This window comes from Zonotrichia leucophrys, chromosome 1 (assembly GCF_028769735.1).
Source record: "Zonotrichia leucophrys gambelii isolate GWCS_2022_RI chromosome 1, RI_Zleu_2.0, whole genome shotgun sequence".
Lineage (NCBI taxonomy): Eukaryota > Metazoa > Chordata > Aves > Passeriformes > Passerellidae > Zonotrichia > Zonotrichia leucophrys.
Window position 1 is genome coordinate 77,320,384 of NC_088169.1, and position 27,931 is coordinate 77,348,314.

The 27,931-nt window shown below is 34.6% G+C and overlaps 1 protein-coding gene across 2 annotated transcripts in view; it reads right to left on the reverse strand.

The window, feature by feature from the left end:
* The window catches only part of CNTN5 (contactin 5), a 607,907-nt gene that overhangs the window by 193,110 nt on the left and 386,866 nt on the right, over positions 1–27,931 (reverse strand). For both annotated transcript variants that reach the window (XM_064718603.1, XM_064718594.1), the window contains exon 6: positions 25,350–25,525. In XM_064718603.1, coding sequence (XP_064574673.1) covers positions 25,350–25,525 — 176 coding nt within the window. The remainder of the gene's footprint in view (positions 1–25,349; positions 25,526–27,931) is intronic.

Genomic DNA, 27,931 nt, shown 5'->3' on the forward strand with positions numbered 1-27,931 from the left:
TAAAGTGTATTTAGAGGCAATTTACTACTTCCTTGATCTTCAGATTGTTTTCTCAACATAATTATTTTGCCAACTGTGCCCTGATAAAACTAAGTAGAAGATGATAAAGGATTCTTCTCATATATATATCAGAAAAGTAACAAAAGGCAAATATATTTTTTTTATAAATGTGTTGGACCTTTGTGAGTAAACAGTTTCTTACTCTTATAAGTAAAGTAGTGATCTAACCATTTTTTAAAAGCTATTTAGGAGATTAAGATATGAGCATAGTAGTTTTGAAATAATGTCTAAATAAAGGTAAATTCAGCCCTTAACCTCATAGTCTTTCTTATTGTGGCATTAATTGTATGCTAAGATACTGCTCCTGAGTAATAAAGATGATAGGTCTAAATGTAAAACAACTTCTCTATACACCTAATGTGTTTCATATTGTTATGCAGTGTAGAAAATCTAAATGTTACATGTTTTAAAGGATTTTACATTGATTTTTATAAGAACTTTACAATGTGAGGAACTCCATCTTCTGACTACCTGTTTGGTGATTAATATACATACAAAGGAAAACTTCTAGCTCAGTTTGCTGAGCCTGATTGATACCCAGAAAACCTAATCTACTGCACCTTGGGAAGACACTTACTGGAGAAAAGAGGATAAGAGAGTTAGCACCACCTTAATGTTGCAATAAATGTGCATCTTAAGATGACTCAGAGTTTTCATACAGCATTCACAAAATCAGCCAGCATTTTCTACTTATTGCTTTTAGTTCCAGTGGAAGCAAAAGGCTTTCAAAATAAGGAAGATATATTGTTATATATACTTTATGGCATTGACTTTATAAAGAGTGTAGGAAACTATCTCCCTCTCTTAGAAACACTTGTAATGTCAGAGAAGCAATGCCTTTGGATAACTATTGATTTTAAGTAGACTGCAGAAAAGATGTTTGCTTATCATGTAAACCTGCTCCTTATCCTCACAAATGCAGCTTGAGTATTTCTACCTGTTAAATCCTTCCTTTTAAATGCCAGCATTATTAAAACATTTCCAAGTTATTTGAGTGCTTCATTCTCTTAAGTTAGGATTGAATAGGAACTTATTAGATGCATATGATGGGATGTATGTACAAAGGCTAAAAATATTTTCTAATTAGAAGTGGAAGGATTGATTTCTTTTTTTATCCTAACAATGATTTCTAATGTAAGTGCAGCTGATGGAAGAAAAAAGCTAGTCTTAAATTCTCAAAGTATTTTCCATAGTCATACTCTATTAAATTACAATCCAATCAGTAGTTTTTTTGGCATACCCTAGAAAATTAAAATGCACTCAAATATTTTAATATCTACAATCAAACTACACAAATAGCAGCTTGGTGTACATGATTATCACTATTAAATAATGCTAAAACTGTTGTATGTGAAAAGATATAATTTGTGTTTCATCACTTCACTCAATTATCTTATTATCTACTACCTGAGGCTGCACTGCATTATTGTTTAAGTTCCGAATATCTTGTTAGGCAGTTTTATATCTCTACTACTATGAATATACTCTCAATGCTGCTCTGTTAGAAAAAAACAGTTTCAATTCCCCAGTCTGCAATTCTATCCCTTCAAAATAATAGATGAATGGGACTATGATAGAATCATTATGATAAGGAATACCCAAACTGTTTAACAAATACCAAACACGTTTGTCAAGCAAAGCTGGAATCACTGATTTCTGTCCAACAGTCCTGGAATCCTCAGTGGGTCATAGGAGGTGTTGCAAAAATGTGTTGTTGGTCAATAAAAGCCTAGAGCTTTTATGAGGATTTGAACTAAACACTTGAAGCTGGAGATGCAATGTGAGCCATAACAACTTCTGAGAGACAACACAAACCAATGTTCTGAAGTTTGAAAATAACTATTGTAAAAAAATGCACGCACACACAGACCTGCCCAAATAGCAGACTCAAGAGGCCAAAGGCAAAATAAACATACACAAGGCAAAATAATATGATAATGAAAATTAAAATAATATGGTGAAATCTCATAGAAGAAATGAACAGAAATGAGTTCTTTCAAAAATAAGTTTACCTTGAAAAATATTTACTACAACATGAATAGGGTTAAGCCCTTCAGCAAACTACACCCTTTTATGACAATTTTTTTCATTAGTTTGATAATACTTTTGTTTATCCCTCACTTTATTTGGATTCTTTGTTTTCTAGTTAATGGAATGGTTGTGTCCCTAGTCACTGGGATTACTGGAAAAATAAATGGAATCCTACTGTTATTTTCTTTATGGTTTTTCTGAAGTGTCATTTTGTCTTCTTGTATTACGGCAGTGAATTTCTCCAGAAGACTTGTGATTTCCTGAAGCATTTTGTAGACAAACACAATGACTGGTCAGTCTTGTTAGATCTTATAGACACTGCCTTTCAGTAGAGCTGGCACAGATGCTCATGGCACAATGCCTGTAGAGAAGGCACGTCAAATACTTTGGTGATGGAGGCAATAAAAATTCTGTTTACCTCCAGCAGACTGCTCAATAACTTTTTGATAAAATAGCTCCTGTACAGCCTTTTTCTTACATAATGTAAAATATAATTTCCAGAATCATTAACCTAAGTAATCTTTCATGAAATGTAATACAAGAAAAAAAAATTTAAGCATTTGAATAGATTTTGGTAAAGGCAAGTAAGTGTCTATTGCTAAGCCAGCATCATCCTAAGCATTCACCTTAATGTATCTCAGGTTAAAAAGTCCCAGGGCAGGTTCATCGACTCTACCGAGTCCTTGTTTTTTATGTTCTAGTGTAAATAAGAGAAGGCAAAATGTGTTTTATTCAAGGATATACATACTCATGCATTTGAGAATATATTCCAAGGTTGTTTCACACTGAGGGTCTACACTAGTCAATGATATCAATGACAAAAAAATGCATACAACTTTTGCAAGCATTCTGAAAAGCTTTCTGGTACCCTTCCAGTGCATTTGTGGTAGGCACACATATTTACTCTGGAATGATGACTTGTCATTCAGAAAACATAGAGCCAAAAAACCTTTCAGAGCCTGTCATTCAGACTGATTCTGAAACCAGGTTCTTTTTCATTTGCTTGTGCAACATGAATTTTTTTACGTTGCATCTGATTCCAGAAGCTTTCATAAGACTCTACCAAAAGTAAATGTTCTACAAATCAATTCTAGCCTACATATGGACTCAGATTGCTTAGCTAGACATAGAAGGTCAAGCTTAGTATGTCTTCTGATCTGAGACAAAATTTTCAGGTGTACCTCAGAAAAAATAATGTAGAACATTTCTCTCAAGAAGGAAGAGCAGGACATCTGCTGTAAGTGGAATCATAATCTTGTGTTTAGCATACAAATACAAATTTGAAAAGCCATTTCACTACAGTGGACTAAAATAATCACCATTTTCTCCCTACTCTATCTTACAGCAAAGAAATTTGCCTACACTTACATTACAATATGCAATGTTTCCAAAAGGTATGCCTACTGGTCACAGTATAAAAACAGTATTAAAAGGGGGAAATTTGCAATTCCTTTGCAATTTTTAATGTAATTTAATGTAATAATTTCTGAAAGGACATCTTTTTATGCTTTTCTGTGTGTTCTTTAATACCATAAATCCTGGGACATGAATCTATAGTTTCATAAGGGAAGGATGGCAGGTGCAGGACATAGATCTATATTTTATGATTCAATTGATATGTAGAAATGATGGTCAGGTGCTAAGCAGGGAAGAACATGCTGTCCCTTGTGACAGACGTCAAGGTAGAAGGTTTGTCTGAATCAAGGTAGATGGGGAAAATCAGGGAGAACGTGGATGCTTTTTGCTTGAGACTGGATGTCCTTCAGCATCTCCATTGGTAAGTATGTTTGCAGCAGATCACAGATGGAGAAACAGAGCTGCTTTTATCTTTTGTCCCCCTGTAAGGAATTGTGACCAATGGAGCCAGAGCTTTCATTGCAATTTGACCTTCAAATGCCACAGTGCCACAGGACCAGATGACACAAGTCCCCCTGTGTAGATGTCTCTTTCCTCTAACTTTAAAAATCTGTCTTTCATTTCTTTTCAGGGCACATGTAATCTCAGTATTTTAAAACTGAAGCTGATATTTCTTGAGGATATTTTATGTCTTCTACCCCTTAACTATGCATTCAGCCAAATTTTTAAAACATGAAGAGACAGTTTGTCATTTAGATATTCTGTCATATCAGCAAGCTCAAAGGACTGGGGGGAAAAAATATCTTACAGTACTAACTCTTTATTTTGACTTTCTCCCCTAAACAAACATCAGCTGCTGAAACTCCTAAACTAACAGAAACTCCTCTCCCAACAATAAGTTCAAAAATCTGAAGCTAGGTGATTAATGTTCTATTTGATGTTATTCTTACAGTGAAGGACTCAAGCCATCCTTAAATGTATTTTCTATATTTAATTCAATACACAGAAGTACTGGTTTCTTTATTCCAGCTTCTCTGTGTAATCCAAATTGGTGTCAAAGTGCTTTCTGCCTATCTTGCAGAAAATGAAAATTCATGTCTTTGTTTGTCTTCTGAATAAACTGAAAATATTGCACTTCACAGCTCTACCCTGAAGTATATTTCACTCAAGTTTAACAATACAGCTGTGATGCTTCCTGCAATACCACAGACACATTTATTTAGCAGAAGGAAGGATGCACGAAATATGGAAGTCAGAAAAATCAAAGGATGAGAGAATAATTCAGAGTGGAGTGGGCTCAGAAGATCCCTGATCACATTCCCTGTTTAAGTAAGGTCATCCCAAATGTTAGACCAGGTTGCTTGGAACTTCATCTAGTTGGGTCTTGAAAATCTCCAAGGACAGATACTGCACAAACTCTCTGGGGAACCTGTGCTACTGCATAGCTGTCCTCATAGAGAAAATGTTTTTTCTCATGATTTTCACTCCAGTTTTTGCCTGTTTTCTCTTTTCTTTCTGGTAATCACCACTTTGGAAAGTGTTGTGAACCTCTCAGTAGGCACTGGGGAAACACTGCTAGGTCCCATCTCTGCTCCAGGATGAACAAACCCAGTTCCCCCATGTTCTTGTCAGGTGGCAAGAGCTCCAGCCCTGACCACTTGGTGGAGTCTCCTGAATTCTCCTGAGCTTCCTAATGTCTTTACTGGTGGGCCTGAAACTGGACAAAAATATCAATTTGTCCTTTCATGGAATAAATAGATCTCACTATTCTCTGCTAAGTATCCAAGCCCTTAATTTTAATCTCTTAAAAATTGCCATATTACCATATAAATAGTTATAGTTAAAGAGCCTTTAAAATATTTTGAAATTATTATTGAAATAATGAATAAGAAGTAATTCCTTGCCTCAATGTTAAAAAAAAAGACTGCAATCTAGGTACTGTGACACAGTCAGTCAGAATCTCTTAATGTTAAAAGCATGAACCTCTCTAACTTGGGTCAACACACCTTGGCAACAAATTTCACTTTTATCAGACAAATTATGCAATCTAATCACTGTGTGGCCCCTGTTAGAGGAAGGAAGACACTATCTTTGTAAACTTAATTTTTTTCTCTCATTTACATTAGCAAGAATTTTATTGATATAATCTCAAAAACCAACTCTGAGTCACATACTTATTTTATTACGTTTTAGTCTAAATAATTTCTGGGCATTCAACTCTTTCCACTGAAAGACCATTGAGACCAGTGCTTAACATTTGTGGGTATGGAAAGTTATCAGCATTAGCACTGTAGAAGAAAACAGTTTAGAAGATGCTGCTCTTCACCGTATGCAACTGCAGAACACAGCAATGCTGGGTTTTGTCCACCCTTGAAACTGGAAATGCAGAAGAGCTTTGTGCAGAGGCATGGCCTCATGGCTCCAGCTTCCCTTGCATGTGTCTTCCATATCACTGCATGTCTGTACAGAACTATCAGCAGTTCCAGCCAATTCTATGTTATGTTGTTTAATGCTCATGTCTAATGCAACAACAAGATCTCTTGCACTGTTCTTTTTCTATTTGGTGGACAGTAGGAGTGGATGGCCAGATTTGAGTCACGGGTATCCAGGCTACCGCAAGTTAACTTTAATTTAGGCTTGGAACTGGAGTCTGACTTTCTCTAAGAAACTTTTCTCCTCCATAAAACTGTTTTATAATGATTCACGTTGGAAGGGACCCCTGGAGATCATGTACAATTGTCTGCAAAAAGCAGGACCAGCCTTGAACAAGTTGCCCTGTCTGATGAAGTTTATAATCTCTCCAAGGAAACTGCCAGAATAGTAAAGATAGCAAACTGTCTCTTGGTGAGGGAGAATTTAGGACTAAAATATACGGAAAATAAAAATGAATTACTAATATTTTTGGTAACATTAGTGGCCACTTACTTTATATCTAAATGTCAGAATCTCTTTTATATGGTTAGACATGGCAATGTTAGTACTAGGACTGTCACAGAGAATAAATCAGGTACCTTGTATGCAGTTGACTGGAGAAGAGAAAATGGGAAAAGGCAAATTTCAGAGATCCTGTGAGTAAAAAGATGGTATGTCAAAGTCAAGCAGCTAATCAGACTACATACCCTAAGGTATATCAATAAATCAATGTCATAAGTATATATCAATGTCATAAGTGCTCCTAATGAAGGATCATTTGAGAAAGTTTTACCTTTACTGTTTTTAGCCAGCATTCAGCAAATGAATAGTTACCATATTGTTCCCAACAGACAATGCAAAAGTCAAAATTATAGAAGGCATTTTTAAACATCTTCAGGTATGTTTAGAAGTGATAAATAAGGAATTACCATCCCAGTCATCTATTATAACTCCAGTGTAACGTGAACCACAGAAATTCTCAAAATTAATGTTTTGAAATAGATACCTCTTAAAAAAATATTAAATAAAAAGAAGAAAAATTTGCACTCATTCTCTAGAGAAGTTCCTCCAATGGTTGTTTTTCCTCTCTGTGAGGTTGACATTTATACCCAATAAAAACCAGTACTTTTAAGTTTCAAATGCTTGAATTTTTTTGCTCCTTTTCCTGCTAAATTGCAGTCTTATTGCTTATATGTCAGTGTGCCACTATCTTTCCAATGTAGAGCTAAAAAAAAAGAGTCATTTTTGAAAACAAATCTGTTTTTCTACTCCTACAAATCTTCCCCTATCCGTCAAGATGCTTTTTAAGTTGTACACCCCAGGGTATGCCCTCCAGGATGGAAAGGAAGATCAGGAATCTTCATACTGTCAGTATGGAAGGATAACCTTGACTTTTGATTAAGAGTTCCAATAAAATGGAAGCTGGAATAATTCAAAATAATCATTCCCTTAGAACAGAAATACCATGGAGACACAGACTGCCACCAAGGGCTGATCCATATGGTAATGTGACTCACAAAGGAGCAGCAAAGAACAGCACCCTAGGAAATATTGTACCACATCCTAAAGCTTATAGGTGTCAGTAATACATGACCTCTTAAATTCTTTCAGACAAAACAGCTCAAAGATCCTGACCCTTCTAAGTCTCAGATGGAAAATACTACAGATAGATGCAGAAGGGAAAATAAACTTATGTTGAAAACTTTCAACTATTTTTTCTCATGAACTTTTGGGGTTTTTTCTAAATCCAGAACTGTTTTCTGTGAGCAGTTGAACTTCATAGGAAGATCTGTGTCTTTTGGACTTCATGCAGGATGGCAAAAGCCATATGTCAATACAGTTCCTTAGCAATTTTTGTAGTTTTCCATCAGACTTAAAGCAGTTATGATGACATGTACATAGTAAGTAGATTGCTGTGTGGGAAGACTGGGTGCAATTTTTTAATATTCCCCTCACAGGACTAGAAAAGAGATCTTACAATCATTAATAATTGGGACAATTTTTATATTGTTTTCTTGAAAATCTTCATAAGAATTGGACCTTTTTAACCTACCTAACTGAATCTGTCAGGGGACTGACTACTAAATACAAAATTTTACGTCTCTTCAGTCTATCTCAAGCATCTCTAGAGAATGAAAAATAATTTATGATTTAATTTAACAGAGGGAAATTTGGAGGCTAACAGCAGACAATGACCATTACAATATTTTGCAGATTCTGTGGTTCACATCACCTTCACATTACATGTTCCTTTATTAGAAGACCTCGATGTACTTCTCAGTCTTGGAATCCCCCACTATTATCTGCCTCAGCTGCTACCTTATAAACCCTTGTAAAAATATGGCCCAATGAACAGAGGGAGAGAGAGTCAAAAGCATTAAAAAAATGTCAAACAAGTCATTCTTATATAGAGTGACATTAAGTAGAGAAGTCTGAGAATAATGACTGGCTCAGAAATTTAAAATTTATACATATATGTACGTGCACATGTATATATATATATATATATGTGTGTGTGTGTGTATTTCTATGTATATATATACACACATTTCTATATTCATATTTTTCAGCTAGATAAATATAAAACATATATTGCATTTTGAATACACATAGATGCTTACACATTGCTTCTGTGACATTTCACTAGTTGATCAGCAGCAATTTTAACAGGTTTAATTAGTTATTATTAGTTCACCCTAGTGTTAGCTCACACTTTAAAATCCAGACCTATGTGCTTAAAATGAGATGTAGAAAAGCTGCAAACCGCCAATTTTAGGTGAGCTGATAAGTTATAACAGAGCTCAAAAGGTGATGTTATGCCATTATATAATATCTGCTACAGGTAGATTGAAAAGTCTGAGTTCAGATATTAAGATGAAGAGAAGAGAATAAAAAAAATTAAAAGATGAGTGCTGTGCTTACTGCAAAGAGGTGAGTTACTATCTACTTGCTTTCTTTTAGAAAAGAATTTGTGAGATATGGAGCTCAAGATTAGGAAAAAAATCCTCTGGTGTAAACCCAGGAAACATTATGTCGTGCAAATTCATGCAAATGGAATAAGGGTTCACAGTCCTCATGAGCAGCAGAGATTTCTTTCTTATGATAGTTATGACAACAATGCATAGCAGTTCAGGATGAAAGGAAAATTACTGCGAAGTACATTAAGAGACTGCCTAGTGTTACTTTAATGCTCCAAATGCTTCTACATTTATTTAATACTTAGAGGAAAGCACAGTTTGAACTGACGTTGCTTGAAAGAATAAACAGCTGAGAAAGTATAAAAGCACAATGCTTTTGTGGTTATTTGGGTTATTTGAAACCTTTTTGCCTTAAGCTTCCTTTAATATTTTTGGGTGCTTCTGCACATAAGCAGAAAGAGGGATAGAAGAAGTGTGAAAGACTCATAAATTGATGAAGAAATGATGCAACTTTTCCTCTCTAGTCATCTTTGTAATAGTATGTGGAAGAAGAGGGAATCCTTCTTTAAGAATATCTGGTTAAGGTCCTTTCTCAATGCAAAAAGACTTAATGAGAAGAGGAGTAAGTCATAAACAAAACATACAAAGCAGCCATAAGAACAAAACTTGGTTGACCACACAAATTGATGAAGACAAGTGAGACTGTAAGAGCATTTATTCCAGCAAAGTTATCTGTCAGCAGACCTTGTCAACTAGGAAGGAAACTAAATGGAAAGAGGGAAACACAAAAAAAAATAAAACAAAATCTAAGGAGACACACATCCACACACTTGAACAAATAAATGTGGAGAAAATGAGAGGAAACAAACCTTGATTGATGGACTATAAAGAAAACACAGGTACCATTTCCAGTGAGATCAACCTGGACTTTGCAGCACTGTGAGACTGTAAACCAGGGGAACTCGGACAAGTACCACTTTGGACAACATGTTCTAGTGCCTTACAAACCTCACAGTAAAGAATTTCTTCCTAATAGCCAATCTAAATCTACCCTCTTCCTGTTTTCTCTTGTCCTACCATTATGGACCTGGGTAAAAAGTCCATTATATCTTTTCTAAAAGCCTCCTTAATATATGCACTGTTCTGTTCTATTCTATTAATTTAATTCTATACTCCTGTGATGGGTGGGACTTAATTTTGACAGTTCCTGCCTGGAGATTCTGGGACTCAAAAGACATTAGAAGAAATTTCCAGTGGTAAACTAAAGCAAAAAAGAGTTTTTGGATACATCATTTTTTTTTCATTCCAACTGTCATCAGATCAATTGTCTCATTTTCCATGTTTATATGTTATCTCAAACAATTTGTTCAGTTTGTTATGTTTGGCCTTTTCTTACAGAAAATACAGTAATGGAAAATACTATTCTCCCCTCTAACCCAAATCTAGAATGTGATAGAATTTGGGAACACTTACCGAAGTGGTAATTAGTTTTCTGCCTATACTCTAGTCATTTACTCACAGGTTTCATGGGTAACAATCACCGAGAAATGAGATGAGAGCTAAGCTGTCCTGTGTAGTACTTAACCCTATTTTTGTTTAATGATGTGTCTTCAGAAAATGAAGAAATCATCTAACAAAGTTCAGATGAATATCCTGCAAGTGCCAAACCTCACCAAACACACTGTTTCAAAGTGGATTTTTTTTTGCTGTCTCACCTTTCTCCAGGCAACTCTAGTTTCTGCACATTACTGTAAAACGTTTCCACTATTTTTCTTTAAATAAAATATATTGCAGTGCAATCTGCTTATGGAGTCTGAGATTACTATAATTCTTTCACACCTTCAACCCTTTTTGTCTTAATGCACATTCTTGAAATAAGAATGATGACATAGCATCCACAAGAGTTTCCATGAAAAAAGTAAAGAATAATATGATTTATGTAAACTAAAACTGTTCTACTTTTACCAAGTAAATTATGCAAAAAACCCGCATAAAAGTAAATAGAAGTTTTATAAATCAAACCTTAAGTGCATAAATGCATTCCCATTTCAAGCAGTATTTTAAAGAGCTGAAGCGGAAACATCATCTTTGCAGGCATTATAATTCAAACACTGAAACTTGTATACTTTTTATTATAGTCCTTTTTCAAAATGCCTATGCTTAAGTACAAAAGGTTTTTGTACTTTTTACAACTTTTTCTATCAGACAAGTACAAACCATGAATGGCAATTTGCTCCTGTAGGTATTTTACTTGTAGGCCATGTCAGTAAAATATATAAAATCTACCCTTTTTGTAATTGCTTCCAACTTAATTTTAGGTATAATATCACATTAATCTTTCACAGCCTTGGTGTTTGCACCTCAGATAAATTACATTAAATCAGCAGAGGAGACCCTTCTAATAAAAAAAAAACAAGCCATGGATACAAATTCCAGATTGTATGTTCCATTGATGTGATAATGCAGAATAGACAGAGATGTGAGATGCTTACTAATCATTTAGTTTGGGAACTAGGTTTCAGGAAATTGCCTGTTGGCTCCCATCTTGAAAATCAATGTCACTGATTTCAGCTGATGCCTTTGCACAGAGAAAATAATTACTAAGAGTGAAGAAAGTAAAATGTCTTTAATATATAAATTACTTGCGTTTAGATCTCTGTCCACATATTTATTTTTATGAGGGCATTCCTGGGAAATTGTATGAACAAATTACTTAAAGTAAAAAAAAAAAGAAAGGATATACAGTTAAGTACAGTGAGAAGACATTTGGAAAAGCTTTTTCCAAATGCCACATTACTGATGGAAAATGGTTTTCATGATATTTGCTTTCCCTTTCTAGAGTTCTAAAGAAATCTCTTTTTTCAGTTTAGGACCAAAGTCTGATATTTCACCCTGGCTGGTTGAGGAAAATGTGCTTTCCAGCTGCTTTGTGTCATTGTTACAGTGGACCATGTGTGCCAATATCGTGGTGCCCACAATGAGCAGTGTATCAAAATCCCAAACCAGTTTGCGGCTCAGAAACTCTTAATTCCCTTAAAGGTGACCCAATTTGTCAAACAAAATGACCACCTGATTGTACTAAGTCCAGTATAAATATTTCATTTCAGTATTAAGGTAGATTTGAGCAAACCCAGAAGTAAATCCTCTGGAATCTAAAACATTTAGTAAATGAAGACTCACATTGCAGAATATTGCAGCAGTGACCTAGTTCACTTGCATTTTCATAGCAACAACAGGCATATTTGCAGTCCTTGCTTAAAACACATCAGTCATAATTACTCTCTGGAAAAAAGGATCTGTTAAAGTGGATGAAAACATTTTAAGACTATCAATACTGAAAGCATGGTACTCTATGACAAACATAATTTACAGATTTTTCAGCTGCTAAGCCACAGTTTTTCTTGCTTTAGAAAATATTTTGTTTGGGTTTTATGCATCAGTGACTGATTCACTTGCCTTGACTGGTTTTTATCAACTGAGATAAGAATAAACAAGAAAATATAAGCAATATCCTAGAAAACTCAATGTACTTCAGGATACTCAATAAGATTAAAACAAAAAGAAGAAATAAAACTTGGCAGCCCTGACTAACTGAAATAGAGTGATGAATGCTGTCTTCATTTCAATGCACTGCTAGAGCGCTAGGCTCTGAATTGATAAAGTCTGAAGATAAGAAATCTTTGTAACTGATCTGAAAAGCTTGATTATCTAAAAAAAAAAAAACCAAACCATTACATATTTTACAGATCTTCAAATGTTTTTGTAGAAAGTGAAAGAACTGCAAAACAAGCTTATTAGATTGCAAACCATTGGATGTAGAAAACAACTGATCTCCGGAATTATTGTTTTCAAATAGTATTGCTCTAAGAAAGATGAAATGCACAATTTTATGCACTGATATGTGTCCAAATGTAATACTTTAAAAACCAGATGTACTCAAAAAATATTCTCTCTGGTGAGGATATCTCCATTTTATTCTGCATGAAAAGGCTACTTGGTTTGTTCAGCCTGGAGAAGAGAAGATTGATGGGAGACCTCACTGCATTCTGCAGCTTCTTTGTGAGGGGAAGAGTCTGGGCAGGCACTGATCTCTGCTCTGTGGTGACCAGCGACAGGATCTGAGGCAATGGCCTGCAGCTGAGTCAGAGAAGGTGTAGGTTGGCTATGAGGAAGGGTTCCTCACCCAGAGGGTGGTTGGGCCATAGAGCAGTGGTCACAGCACCAGCCTGACAGAGTTCAAGAAGGATTTGGACAATGCTCTCGGGCTCATGGTGTGACTCGTAAGGATGGTTCTGTGAAGAGTCAGGAGCTGGACTTGAGGGTCCTTGAGGGCCCCTTCCAACTGGTATTCTGTGATTCCGTGATAGGTTACTTTAGAAGATAATATATGGTTGTTTGAAGAAAGAATCACAAGAGGCCTACAGGAGAGATGGGAAGACACTCGTTATCAGGAAGGCTAGTGACAGCACAAGGGGAAATTGAGTAGGTTTATATTACATACTAGGAAGAAATTCATTACTGTGAGCATGCTAAGGCACTGTAACAGATTGCCCAGAGAAACTGTAGATGCCCCATTCCTGGAAGCATTCAAGGTCAGATCAGATGGGGCCTTTGAGCAACCTTGTCCAGAGTAAGGTGTCCCTGATAATGGCAGAGGGATCGGTCCCTTCAAACTCAACCATTCTTTTTTTCTGTGATATGACTGTAACAAGTCCCTAAAATACTCTATTTTCAAAATGCTCATTAATTCAATTCAGTGTTTTTTACTTCTATTCAGTTAATGATTGAGCATTTCAAGTCAGAACATAACCATAAGGATCATAGAGTCGAAGTCACATGATTTATTTAAATTTATCTGAGAAAATATTTTATTTAAATTTAATAAGGTAACTGTGATGCTGTGAAAATAAACATTTGAATTTCATTCCTTCTCCTTCAAGGTTCAACAAATTTTATATATAATTTAGATCTATGTCTCCAAAAGATACTCTGTTTAATTTGGTCTCAAATAATGTGGGAATAATTTTATATGGTGGTTTACAATCTTTCTTAAGTGATCTTCGCAAAGCATGTTTCTTTTCATGTTTTTGGTCTGATAAAAAGTTCATTTAAAACAGTCAGAGAATAGTTTTTCTTTGTCTCTTCTGTTTCTAGTATTTTTTACTCTATACTCTTTTTGTAAATCTTTACCCCAGGGAAAGGTTTGGATATGTACTATGATCACAGATTTAAGAGTGTATACGAAATAACAAAAAATAAAGATAAGCTTCTGGGCTGCAAGTTTCACTGTAGGTCTTTCACTATGTGATAAGGCAGTATGTGCACACCTTTCTCAACAGGCAGGTAAAGTGAGCAAGACAGGTTTAGAGGCTGTGGATCTATTTAACGACAAGCTGTATGGAAGAGCTGGGTGGAAGAGAGGGAGGGAGTTTAGATTAACCGTGTCATTTTTACTACGACTTCATATGCAGCCTTTCCTTCTTATTAGATTACCTTCTTCTAACTTCACTCCAACAATTGAATAACTAGAACAGAATTTAGAGACTTAGTGTCACACTTTTCAGAAAAAAAATTAAGATCATTATAATGGCATTTCTGTCTCGGTATTTTTTTACCATTTTTATACATAAAAAATAGTTTTATAGGCTTTTCGTTTTGACAGTACTAGGTCAAGTTTTGCCATGTCTATATGCACATAACATATAGATGTGATTTTCTTATATTTGTAGTATAACATGGTACAGTGTCAAATTTGCAGTAGTCAAACTGCTCTAAAAACTACTTTATTTCAATATAATAGGATATTCTTGACCAATGTATAAAAAATTGATTTTATTAAAAAAAATATTTCATTGACTCCAAAATATGTTGCTTTGGAATCTTACCATGAAAGAAATAAAAAAAGGGTCAATTTTAGACTAAGAAGAAAAGAAATGCCTAATTCTCCTGTGAAACTTGTATATCCCAGTATTTAAATATCCTTCGTTCACATAGTAAATAACTCTATCTTTTAGAGAACGTTGGCCAAAATGTACGGCAAAGATCTTTCTCCTCAATGCTAACCTGGTGACCTAGAGTGAACTGCTGGCAACTGTGTTTGGCAGGATAAAGTACTTAAAGGATTGACTTTTCTAGTGAGATTGCCACAAGGCAATCTTGAATTGAAAATACTTTCTTTCATTCCACTAGCTATGATTTTCTTACCAATATTTCTGCTCAACTTTTACATTCACTGACATATTTTATCCATGATAATTTCACTTTTTTTTTAGCAGATCTGATTTTAATGAAGTAACAAAAGTTTTAGGATTCAATTAAAAATTAATGGCTGTTCCACTTTCCAATATCAGAGTATTGCATGTTGTCAGACCTTATATCATCAGCTCTAAAACTAAGAAAAATTTTAAGAGTTCTTTCTCACATTTGTGGCACATCACGGCTAGTAATAATCATACACTAAGATTTTCTCCATTTCTCACACTTTAATTTCAATAGAATAGTCTTTCATTTGTGAGTCATAAAGGAGGCAAGGACAGGAAAAAAATGGAATTCAGAAGATGACTGAATAAAATCTGACTTAAATTGACAGTCTTGCAGTCACTAATCAAAAGACAGAGTTAATCTCTGTTAATGAATGAAGATGGTTGAAATCTCATAGCAAAAAAAAAATAAAAATTATAAATAAAATTATTTAAGTAGAAGTGTTGTTTCAGGCAGAAATTTATCCAAGGAGCACCTGTTTCATTATAGTGTCATCTGTAGTAATACTTTAGAAGACAAAACACTGAACTGGAAGTTTTTATTGAATGAATTGTTAAAATTGCCATTCAAATATTTGGCCCACTTATGAGAGTTAAAGGAAGGGCAATTTAACTTATTTAGCCTGAAGATATATTAAAAATTCTAACTCAAAAAATCCATTCTGTCAATGGATATTCATACTGTCAGGACATCTATCCATTATTATAAACACCAGAGATAGCAAGTACAGTGATGAGGATGGCAACATCTTTCCATTGGAAGATTCTGTTTTAGTTATTCTCAGTTAATGTAACTAAGTGCCCATTCAGTCTGTCAAGGATGCAGCAGGATATGGAAATAAAAAGCATGTTACAGAAGATATTGAAAAAGGACAAGGAAAGAGAGCTTAGGAGCCTGGAAGGGGGAAATGTGAGACAGAGGAACTGCAGGCAATTAAGCAGAATGTGTACATAGAGACTAAAATGGAGCTGGAAAGATGCTGCTATCCTTTTTTTTCAAACAGATGCTTTCAGTAAATAAGGAGAGTGGAAATGGGATCAGTAGCCTTATCAATAATAGGAGGGAGATCAGAAACCAGATGCAGGGTTGAGATATGACAGATACAAAGGCTGAGAAAAAGATTAGTCAGAGTGATGAATAGGAGACTGATCAGTTCTGGCTCCTCTAAGCATTTGGGAAAAGCAACACCCATTGAGCTCATATACAGCTCCCCAAATTACTGGATATTTTACATTAATCTCTCATGTCTTAGTTTTCCATTTATAGAAAGGAGATAGCAATATCTACTCAGTTCACGGGAAAACTGTAAAAATAAACGTATTAATGTTCATGAAGCACTTAGATGCTGTAATGATGAGCACCATAAAAGGCTTCTGAGGAAATTAATTTCATCCTCAGAGTAGGTTTTGAATAGTCTGAATTAATGAAGGCAGGGGGCTGTGCACTGAACAATAGAAAATAGAACACTGTTCAGTAAGTGCACAGTAATTCTTCTGTGACCTGAGTCTAGTGTGTCTAATATAAAATAAAAAAAAAAAAGAAAAAGAAAAAAAGAAAAAAAGAAAAAAAAAGTAAAAAAAAAAAGAAGATTTTGTGACAATTCTATATATCAGAACTCCAGCAATCAACGCAAAATTCGGACTGTATAGACAATGATGGATCCCTCATCCTGTAGCTTGGATGTTTGACCTTGCAACTCTAAAAAAGTTTACTGTAAGATTTATTGTGTAGCTAGACACACAGTATATAAATTTCTGACTTAATGTATTTTGTTTTAATTAGTGTGGTAGGTATGTGGGTGGGCTCAGGATTTACATATTTATAGAATCCTGAGGACATTTTTACATGTTCCCATGCTTGATGAGATGTAGGGCTAAAACCTAATTAAAAAGTTTGTTTGGGGGATTTTTTTTGCTTATATATATATATATATACACATCATATCCTATGAAAACAACTTCTAAATAGTGACATTTAAAACCAGTATAGAAGAAACTGTAAGCTGCTAGATGTTGATGGCAGACATGAAAAAAACTACCCAATCTCACAGAATTTAAGACTACAATGTTACAGAATTTGACATTATCATCATATGGTGGTTATCTGCAAAGCCTTTTGATATTACTCTTGTCACGGGTCAGTTGACAACTGGAAATTATTTTGATTTTGTTTTCAAAATAATTATAAGAAATGACGAACAAATCAACAGTTGTATTACCATGATCATGATTTTGAATGCAAAATGCTAAAATAAAATATATAATTATTCAGTTGAGAATACAACTTCCACGTTGACAAAACTTCCCATCTTGGCATCTTTAGGTGGTTTAACTGGAGTTCTGCTGTGAACAGCAGAAAAACATCAAGAAGGACAAAAGACAAATTGGTCTTGGAATTGCACGTTGTTGTAAAGTATAGTCACTGAAGTACTACATTTCATAGATGTTGGAACTAGTTTAAGTCTGGATTTACTCTTAAATTGTTGGTTTCTCCCATTCCCAAAGTAAATGCAATTTTCTGTTACTGTTATCTCATGCTTCAAGATGCTCAGTCCTTATAGAAAACTGAACATAGGCAGCCATTGAAGTTGGGGTCATATGTAGATTGACTTTAATTTTATCCCACTCTCTCTTATTTTTAATTTTTAGTTATTTAACTAAAAAAATTGTATGTATTCTCTTTCATTTCCTTTGCCAGGCAAACTCAACTTGACTTCTCCTAATTCTCATTTTATCCATGTGTTTCACAACCTTCCAGATGTTTTCTTTGATGATCAATCTCCTTTATTCATTGTAGGCTTCTATTCATAATAACACTTATAACACTAGTAACACTTCTTCAGTGTTATTAATTCAGAAAGAACTCAACTCTTTCCTAGAAGTTTTCCTCCATGAGTTCCAAAGTATCATCAAAAGTGACTCCTCTGCATTTATAAAGAGTACAGTTCCTAAATCAGCTTAGATATCCTGTCTACTTCTCTCTTCTTCCATTCCAGGCTTGTGTTGCTCTTTCCTTTGTACTATCACAAGGACTTGTGCCCCTGCACTTATAAACAGAAGAGTAACCAGTCAGACCACTTTACTTTTCAATGAGACCAGGAGCCTGGTTTGTTTCTCAGGAAAGCCAGTCTGAGATAGAACATGTGAGGGAAATTTACAGTGTTGTCTGGTCTTGGCATAAAATTCTCCTTCAGCCTTTTAAAATTTCTCCTGTTTAGTAATGCTGCTCTTAATTACTGTCATTTATATTTAAATGCCAAGTCTAATGATTCATTAGCATGATAGATTAGATTGTGAAGGATAGGTGAGATAGGTTATGGGCAGGTTAAACACCAGCCTCCCAGTCCTGCAGAGAAATGCACAATGCTAAAATGAGAAGTCAGCAGATGTACTATGCATCTTTAAATGATTGCTGTAATTACATTTCAAACTGTGTCTCTCTACATGACTGACTCCTATTAATTTTTCCAACGAACAAGAAATATAAAATGTACTGTTGTTAAGTACATTTTCAGAGTAAAAGACTAAGCAGAACTTACATCTCAGAATACTTTTTTGGCATCAAAACTTATGTAGCAATAAATAAATTTGACAAGATTAATAAATCTCATTTCTACTTAAATAGCTGGAAATAATCATAACTTTTTGGGTGTTTGATGGATATGAGGATCAATGAGATTGAAGTTATCCCTACGTGCAATTCAAATGGAATGAGATAGTAAATGTTGCTCAATGGAGTACATTCAGAACTGATACCCCTTTCTGAAACTAGTAACTTTTCCTAATAAGTATCAAATCTGTGCTGTATTTATGTATAATCCCTAATCAGGGATCTGACCTCAACTTTTCACACTGCCTTCATTCTAGTGCTATCATCCAAAAGAATAAATGTTAATTTTAATTAAGAATAAAAGAGTAGCTGTATTAGATCTTCTTGACTTTTCTTTCTCAATGTTGTCAAAATGTCCCTTTCAGGCTGAGGTGATGTATGATTTCACCACAGAAAATTCAAGAGGATGAAGTTAATAGGTGAGTGAGTTGCTTCTAAGGACAAAGAGGAACCAACTTCTTTTGGGAGAACAGGGAAAGTCTCATATCTTTGCCTTTCAGACAAAGACTTTGTATAAACTAATATAGTGGAAGATATAAAGAAATAATCTCCTGCACTGGATTTTCATCGCAGGTAGTGTCACTGTATTGGAAGAGTACCTGGGATGCTTTGGTAGGACCACATCCTTCTCCAAGGCAATCCTTGTAACGTTTTGGGTGTTAGCAGAATTGACTAGGGACTGTTCTCAAAAGAGAATTTAGAAGTACTCTGTGTCTTGGAAGGTAAATCAGCTTAGAATTATGGATGTGGAACTTTACATATGATTTACTCTCAGTGCTAGGGAATGCTTATTTTACTAGCGCAAAGAACCCCTTTTGGAAATGACAGGATACTGTTTTGAGAAAACACAGAAAATGAAATAATTTCTCCACTTTTTTTTTTTGTCTTTGTGAAAGAAAGCACCTGCTTTTGTAGATAGGAATGGATTGGGCTTCCTTTGCTCTTTAATGTGTTCTAATGAAGAGGCAAGGTTTTTAAATGCTGATGTAGCAATGGAAAAATGAAAATTGACTGCAATTTTCAGACAGCTTCAAAAGCAGAACTGAAGGGACAGAAATATAGAGGCAGTCTATCAGAGCTGATCTTATGCTATTACAGAAACAGGCTGCAGTTGATAGGGTCAGGAGACAATTTCCAAAGGCAGACCATGGAAGGGGAGCTCCAGGAAATGAGTTGCTAATTTTTTTCCAAAGCTTTCACTGGACACCACTCCTGAATAAAGCTGGACTCCCAGAGGGTCTACTGTTTGGCAATACTCAATGATTTTTTTGGAAATTTGAACAACTTAAAATTCATTAATTTTGCCATTCTTTCAGAAAGAGTGGGTGCTGTCTTCACAGTTTTAGATGGCCTGCTTATTTTACTGATTTCACCATACTTGTTTTCAGAATTGGATTCTGAAAGTGATTCTCACTATGTAAAGTGAGGTTGGAGGCAAATTTTAATTGAAGAATCACCATAGCCACAACAGAGAACCAAGATAGATATGTAATTTCCAACAGGAGAGCTTTGAGAAATGCTGCTTAAAATGAGTTATAATGAGTTCAGCTATTTTTTATTCCTAAAGTTTATTATTCTAAGGTATTTATTCACTTTAAAAAAAAGAATCAAGAAATGAATGACAGAAGGCTTAATTAAACCCATTATGTGTCTGTCATGATGACACTGGCAACAAATCCATACAGATTGTTTCAAATCTTGCTTCAGGAAGTCTTATGTTTAACAACAACAAAGAGTTTAAGCATGTGCTGAATTTTAAGGATGTACATCACCCCACCAGCTTCAAAAGGATTATGCAAATACTTCAAGATGAAATGCCTTTTTAGACTAGAGCCAAAGTTCTTAGCATTTTGCACCACTGAACTTAGTTATATAAGTCGAATATTTCACTAAACAACAAAGTATCATCACAGCTAAAATCCAAACAATTTCATTTTCCAGACTTCTACTCTGACTGAAAACATTTTTTTTCAACATTTTTATATAAAAAATATATATTTCAGTTAATTTATTTCCTGATCCTCTTAAAAAAAGAAAGGGCTAGATTGCAGAATTTGAAAGTAGATATGTGCAAGTAGTTTGAACATTTATTTAGGAAATTGTGGCTGGAAAAAACAGGTGAAACTGTTAGTAGAGTTTGACAAATTCACATTAATTTCAAATTCACTGAATGATACTCTTAAATAAATAAATTATTTATGAATAAAATGCAAACAGTTCTCCACAAAATTTTTTTTTTGGCATTTACACATGGCTTTCAGGTGCCTTTAAGCATATATTTTCTGAAGAGAGCATGTTGAGATAGTGAAGAAAACAATCCAAAATATTGTAGTGCAAGTCACTGTTGTATGTGTAGCTACTCTTAACTGATACAGTAACATTCTTCACACAGCTGTGATGCTTTCAGAACAGAGCAGTCACAAACTTAAAAGTTTATTACAGGATGATCAGGGACACTTTTGAAACTGAAAGTATAACAACCTGCATTTTGATTTCTTTTCTCACTTCAGTTTTCACCTTTAATTTACAGTACCTAAAACTGTTTAGATTGATGTGATTTTGAAGTAAATGTTGCTATTGTAATGCCATTTTGTAATTCTGCATCTTCTGGAGTGAACATGAGAAACAAAGGGTTTTCTCAAGTCTAGAGGGTTTAAAGAAATCAACTCTTTACAAATTAATGCTAGGAAATTATGATATATACCCAATAAGGTGTCCAGGGAGCATGATGGCAGGAAAGAAATGTAGGTGATTAAATTAATTTCTTAGTAGGTGAAGTCAATTAAAAGGTTGACAAAAGTGTGCTGTGATAGAATGGGCAATGTGCAGGCTGTCTCCTCAGGAAACCATTGATTTATACGTCTGCAGCATGGGTGACTTTTATTCTGTACATCACTGGTCAGTCATCGTAGATCATCCATTGGAAAAGGACATTTAAATTAAATCTAATCAATACCCTTCACTGTAGATTAAAGGGAACAAAACAGATTCAGTAAAAGAAAAAAGGAAATGATGCAAAGAAGTCAGTGGCAATTGGATTAATAAAATTGCAGTGAGGTGTTCCATAAATGACAGGTGAGAACTTGTTTTCCCCTACCACATTAGGTTTTTAGTCCAGACTGTAAATATCACTGAGATGGTAGACTTGTGAAAGGTTGAATAAGCCACAGATTAAAGAAAGCAATTTTGTTTTGTGACCTAATGGAATATAAAGATTGTACATGTGGCAAAGGTAAGCACAAAATACATCTGCTGTTGTAGCCAAAGTTATTAGGACACTGCTCCAAAGAGAAGCTATGGAACCACATGCAAAAATATGCAGTTGCTTTGCAGTAAGGCAGATAGACTTAGTCAAGCTCAAATACATATATATTTTTTCAATTATGTATCAGATTTTGTTTTTATTGAAAAGATATACTTTTAATTTAATTTACAGCATGCGGTAGTTTTCTTTTCTCCTTTTTTTTGCTTGCTCTCTAAAAATAGCATAAACCAGCATGACCTTGGGCATGAGACATCATAGGAAATGCAAAGAAAAAGAAAAGAGAGAACTTGTATTGAGTTTAAATCTTCATAAGTATTTGCTGTGGTAGTTTAAAATTTCAGGCAGACCTTTAACTGCACATAACTGGTCTTCCAATTTTGCTCCATAAAAATAACCAGTGATAGAGTGGGCTATTTCAAGTATTATATCTCTAAACATATACAGAGTAATGTTCACTTTATATATCTTTCTTTTTCAAATCCAAAGACATAAGTATCTCAAAGTATTTCCTATTTTAACTGTGCACACATATGCAAATGATATAGTACATAAACACTTTTATTTGCAATGCATCACCAGTGCTGAATTACATGATAATAACCATAGCAACAGGGCTTTTGGCCATGGAACTGGGAGAGAACTAAGGGCCAGTGAATTAAACATGCTCTCCTTTTACAGGTTTAATGGTATTTTTACATAGGCACCTAAGAGTACACACTTTGTCCTTAAGATGATGTCAAAGACCTTGGTTAATGATCCCTGCTCCAGTTTGAGCTGCATGCCATTTCTCTTTTTAATTAGAAGAAAAACTTTGAAGTTGCAAAGAGGTAACTATTTTCCACAGACGTACAACCAATTGTTTGAATTGCATTCAAACAATTACATGAACTTAATTTTTGGGTATTTTTTTCCTGTGAAAGTGGTAAGTTTCTAAGCTTTTGGAATCAATATCTGTGGTTTTCAGCAATGAAAAAGAAAATGAAGGCCATTATGTGTAGCTCTCTGTCTCATAGTCAGGAATAGCTTTGCTTTTCCTTGGTATTACAGATAACCCTTCAAGCCAGTAGATCCCAGTAAAACTGTAGAGAACCAATTACTTTAATTACTTTAAGGTTAGGACATTTCCTTAAAAAATCTATTCTGATGTTTTACTTTCTGTCTTACTGAAATCAACTGGACCCATGCAGACCAGCTGTTAACAAGAAATACTTCTCTATAAAGGTGGTGAGGCACTGGAAGAAGTGGCCCTTGGATCTGATTAAAACAATTTTTCCGTGATACAAGCCTCTGGTACGTTAGTATGAGCTTACAGTGTGGTGACATCATTTAACTTGAATTAATTTAAACAATATTAAAATATGAGATGCTGCATAATGCAAATATTATTTCAACATGAACACCAACTATTTAAGATCAGGGAATTGAAGAAACATTAAAACAGGATCAGAAGAGAAAGTATCATGCCACATAGAAATTAAACTACAAATACACATTGAACTTGAAATTGCTCTTGTGAGCAAGTTTCTCACAAACTCTTCTAAAAGAGCTTCAATCAGTTATTACTCTAACTGTAAAATATTAAAAATATTTTTATGTTCTTATAACAGCCTTTGCTCTGATGCAAGTCCTGCAACATTATTTACTACACCTCAGCACTTCCAAATAGCATTCTGCCATTAAACTTTCCTAAGAAACTTACATAACAATTTCCAAATAGTTTAATGAACAGAAATCAAATTCCAGACATTAAAATAATTTTGATAATTTTTGATAATAAGTAATAAAAATTAATAATTTTGATACCTGTAAAAGTAGGTGTGTAAGATAATACAAACTTAAAAATCCAATGAAAAATAAACCCTCGAAACAAAATCTCTTCTTTCTTTTTTTTTTTTTTTGGTCACTTACTTTATCTAAATTGATTTTAATGGAGAAGATATTAATATGGGGGCCTGAATTAACTACTGGATGTGGATGTACCTATTGAAACTCATAGGTCTTCAATTGTTGAAACTCAAAGGTCTTCAATTGTTTGAGCTTCAGCTCTCACTTTCCCACTAGTTTTTTTTTTCCGATTGGAGTTTAAATAGCCACCTCTTAGCCCTACTCTTGACCTGGGAACAGAAATCCCAGGTTCAGACTGTGGAACCATGTATTTTTACCATTGGTTGGGTTCCCTAACCAAGAGATTTGTTGTAGGATAATTTTCTTGTCTAAAAGATAAGATGCAGCAGGATTTTCTCAGAATCTACATTCAAGACTGAAGTCCAATAATACCATGATACTCTTGTGGTGCTTAGAGTTTTAAACATGCTGCCCTGGCATGAGCAAAGTTTTAAAAATGTCATTATTCTTGCCAGCTCAGAAGTAGGTGGATAGTACCATGATCTCCTAACAAATACCTTGACATAGGATGCGGCGGTAAGAATTAAGCAATAAATTAAAGAAGTCTGACGTGACCAGGGAGGGGTGGATCAAGGGAAGATCAGACCTCACTGCTGAGTTGTTGAGAACACCAGATGTGCTAGTAGACATGCAGATGGCAACTTCTCCTTAAACCCATTTTTCCAGCTGTGGCTATATGAAGATCTGCCTCATATTTAATGGGATTGTCTTATTTTCAGCAGGATCTGAGAAACTAGGGTGGGGCTCTTTTTGCACTCCTCCTCTTAAAAACCACTTATGGTAGGATTTATCTAGATAAACTAATAAAATTATGTTGGATTTCTTCCTATAAAGTGCTGAGGGGAATTTATGGTTGAAGAGAAATCCCTGTTTTTCCTGCTAGTATTTTTGAATATAGAGCATCCTATTGATAGACCATAGTGTTTACTTGGGATCATGAACTATTGATAGCCTCTGAGAAGTATATGGTAGTGAATGATTACAAAAGCTAAGACATTTTTGGTTTCCATTAACAACTATAAAACCTCTTCAGTTTTATATTGTATGAAAGGATATGTATATGTATGAAAGGGTATGTATGCAAAAACAAGAACATAAACCATATATATTTATATACATATATACATGAAAAAAGCAGTTAAGGTGCATACTATTCGATAGATATATGGGCACTTTATCTCATTCTATTCCTAAGTTTACAGTTCTTTCTTTCCTGCTCAGAGTGTTGCAAAATGATAGATGTTTCAGGAAACTAGCAATGAGTGAAATACATCACTGCAGAGTATTCAAGTATGCCATTAAAGTACAGCCTTTGGGATCATGTACTAGAGTTATTTTCCCTGATGACTCTATTTTAAAAGTAACAAGTCTACAGAAAACCACTATCTTCCACTAAGTATTTTATGTCTAATTTTGAGATTCTAGTTCAAAAATGTCAGTTTCACTTTTATAACATATTCAAATTACAATTTAATGCTTTATCAAGCAATGTAAAGGTATGATTTATCAATATTTAAAAAAATGTTACTCACATGCAAACTGAAGAACAGCCTCTCTGCTTAAAATACTGCCAAACATGTTGGTAGTCAAACATTGGTACTGTCCAGAATCTTTCGTTTCACTGGGGTTGGTGATGATCAAACTTCCTTCTATTAAACTGAAGCGATAATCACTTTCGATGTCGATTTCAGTTCCATTTCGAAGCCATCTTCAGGAAAAAAAGGAAAAACAAACAAAAAACCCCACTGAAAGACTGCTTGAGCATTTAATAACCAAGGGAAGGTATCAAGCTTAGGACATAGAATCTGACAGCTCCAGTTGTAATTACAGCTATTCAAAGATGTCCTGTGCAGCAATACATTAACCTGGCAAAACTTGAAAGCAAAAAACACAAGCAAAACCTGGTCTTCAGTCTCTGAAGAAAAGGGATATTCTTTGTTTTGCCTATGCTGAATGAAAATAATGATCTCCTTTTTTTCTTCTTTTTCCCCCCCAAAAAAAACTAAAGTTCACAAAGGCTTAAGAATTGAAAACTGCCTAGCAGATGCATTCTTCATGTCAAAAATGGGAATTTTACTGTGCTTATGATAATCAAAATTTTAATTCATATTCTATCATTAAAGCCTTAGGCCCAGCTGAGCTTACAGGTATTGCACTGCATACAAACAAGGAAAGTTTTTTCCATTCTTTTAGCATTTGATCTTCTCAGCCCAAGAAACAGAGACACCTCATTTAAATACAGAGCAGGGAGGTAGACTGATGTACATAGGCTGCTATACAATATAGGATTTTGGCAACAGAAAAAGGCAAAATGATATCACCTGAATCAGTATACACAGAATTCAAAGACTGGAACAGAAGACTGGAATTAACTGCTGGGTGGCCAAGGGCAGTTCCTGGCAGCCACTAGGTACATGAAAACAAACAAATAAACAGTCTGCATAAAGAATGCTAAGTTAGGGAGGTGTTTGGGAGTGAAATAATAAGCCTGAGCAGTAAATTCATGGATGGGAGTGAAGACAAGATGGAAAAAGCCACACTGTAGGAAACACTGAAAGTATCCCAACTGAGGCAAAGTTTTGAATGATTCCTGAAAAAACACTTATTTGTATGAGGTTTCAGAAGTAACCTGAGTGTCTCATAATTTTTCAGTTGTGCTAGTGGTTTTATGGGTTGTGTTTCCCTCCTGTCCCAGATATTGTCTGCCAAAAAGCCTCAGCCTCCCGTACATCTCAAAAGACTGAAGCAACAAACTCTGCAATTGTCCACTGGCTGCAGGCGAAAATATTTTTTGAGGTAGATTAATAGACTTAATCACTCTGGAACAACCTCTTATATGTTTGTGTTTGCAGTTTCTGAATAAAAGAAAAACATCCACATATGAAGACTTTGAGATTTTTTTTTTTTTTGACAAAGTGTAATTACATGAAGTTGTAAGAAGAATGCGAAGAAGAGATAAGCAGTGTAAACAGATAGGGCACAATCATTATAATGCCCAGATATCTCTTTCATTACTCTTTTGCTGTCATTCTGCAGCTTCTAAGTTGGTTTGGGAAATTTCCAGGATCTTAAAAGCTTTGCCAGAGATCAGCAAAGACTGGAAGAACTTGGCAACATTTAGACTCCAGAGACAACTTTAACAAAGCAAAATAATTATTAATTCACCCAATCTTGTTAACATTCATGGTGAATAGGGTACAGAGTGCAGGATTCAGCTGCAGTAGTGGTGAATATTTCTTAATCCAAAGGTCAGAATTGTCAGAATTTGGATGAACTGTGAATCTCCTATATGTCCTTTCTTTTCACATTTGGATTTTTGATTGCAGAGCACCTCTGCTTCACTGAATGTTAGAAAAGAAACATCATTGAAAATGAATTTCTATTTTAAAGGATAGCAGGGGAAGTTTGGTAGGATTAACTATGTTTTTAAATAGATAACATATCAAGATGAGGTAAATAGGAAAGGAATTTTTAATTTGAACATTTGATTATTAGTTTGTTTTTTTTTTTTGTTTTGAATGAAATCATAAGAAAAGTTAACTTTTTCTACATATATCTTTGTCATATATCATATGTGGAAAAAAATGCAAAAGTAATTAATTTTGAATGGAAAGTTAGATAGGGAAAAGGAAAAAAAAAATGTTTTGGTATTTCCAAATGAGAACTGCCACAAAATTCAAGTTAAACTAGCTTTATTCCTTTAGTTTCATTTTCAGTTAAATTCAATTAAAAAATATATTCTTTGAATTCTACCTCAAAACTTTGGATCTTGATAGCTACCTGCCTCCATATCTTGGGATCGATCCTGGGGGATTGTATTCCCCTCATGTAACCTATGCACATTATAGGAAAAGAAACACTGAATTAGGTGACTTTTTTTCTAGGTAACTTGACTCATCTGGAAGAACAACAAAATTGTCCAAAATACAACTTCCAAGGTCACAGATTGTTAGGAAAACTCAGATGCATTTTTTCTTGAAGAAAAGTGACAGATAACATTTCAAATTACTATAATCTGGTTTAAGCAGACAAAAAAAATATTTTTTAAAAAACTTTTTTTTAATTGCAGTAAATGAAACTGACAAAGCAATTACTACCCAGCTTATGTGTGTCC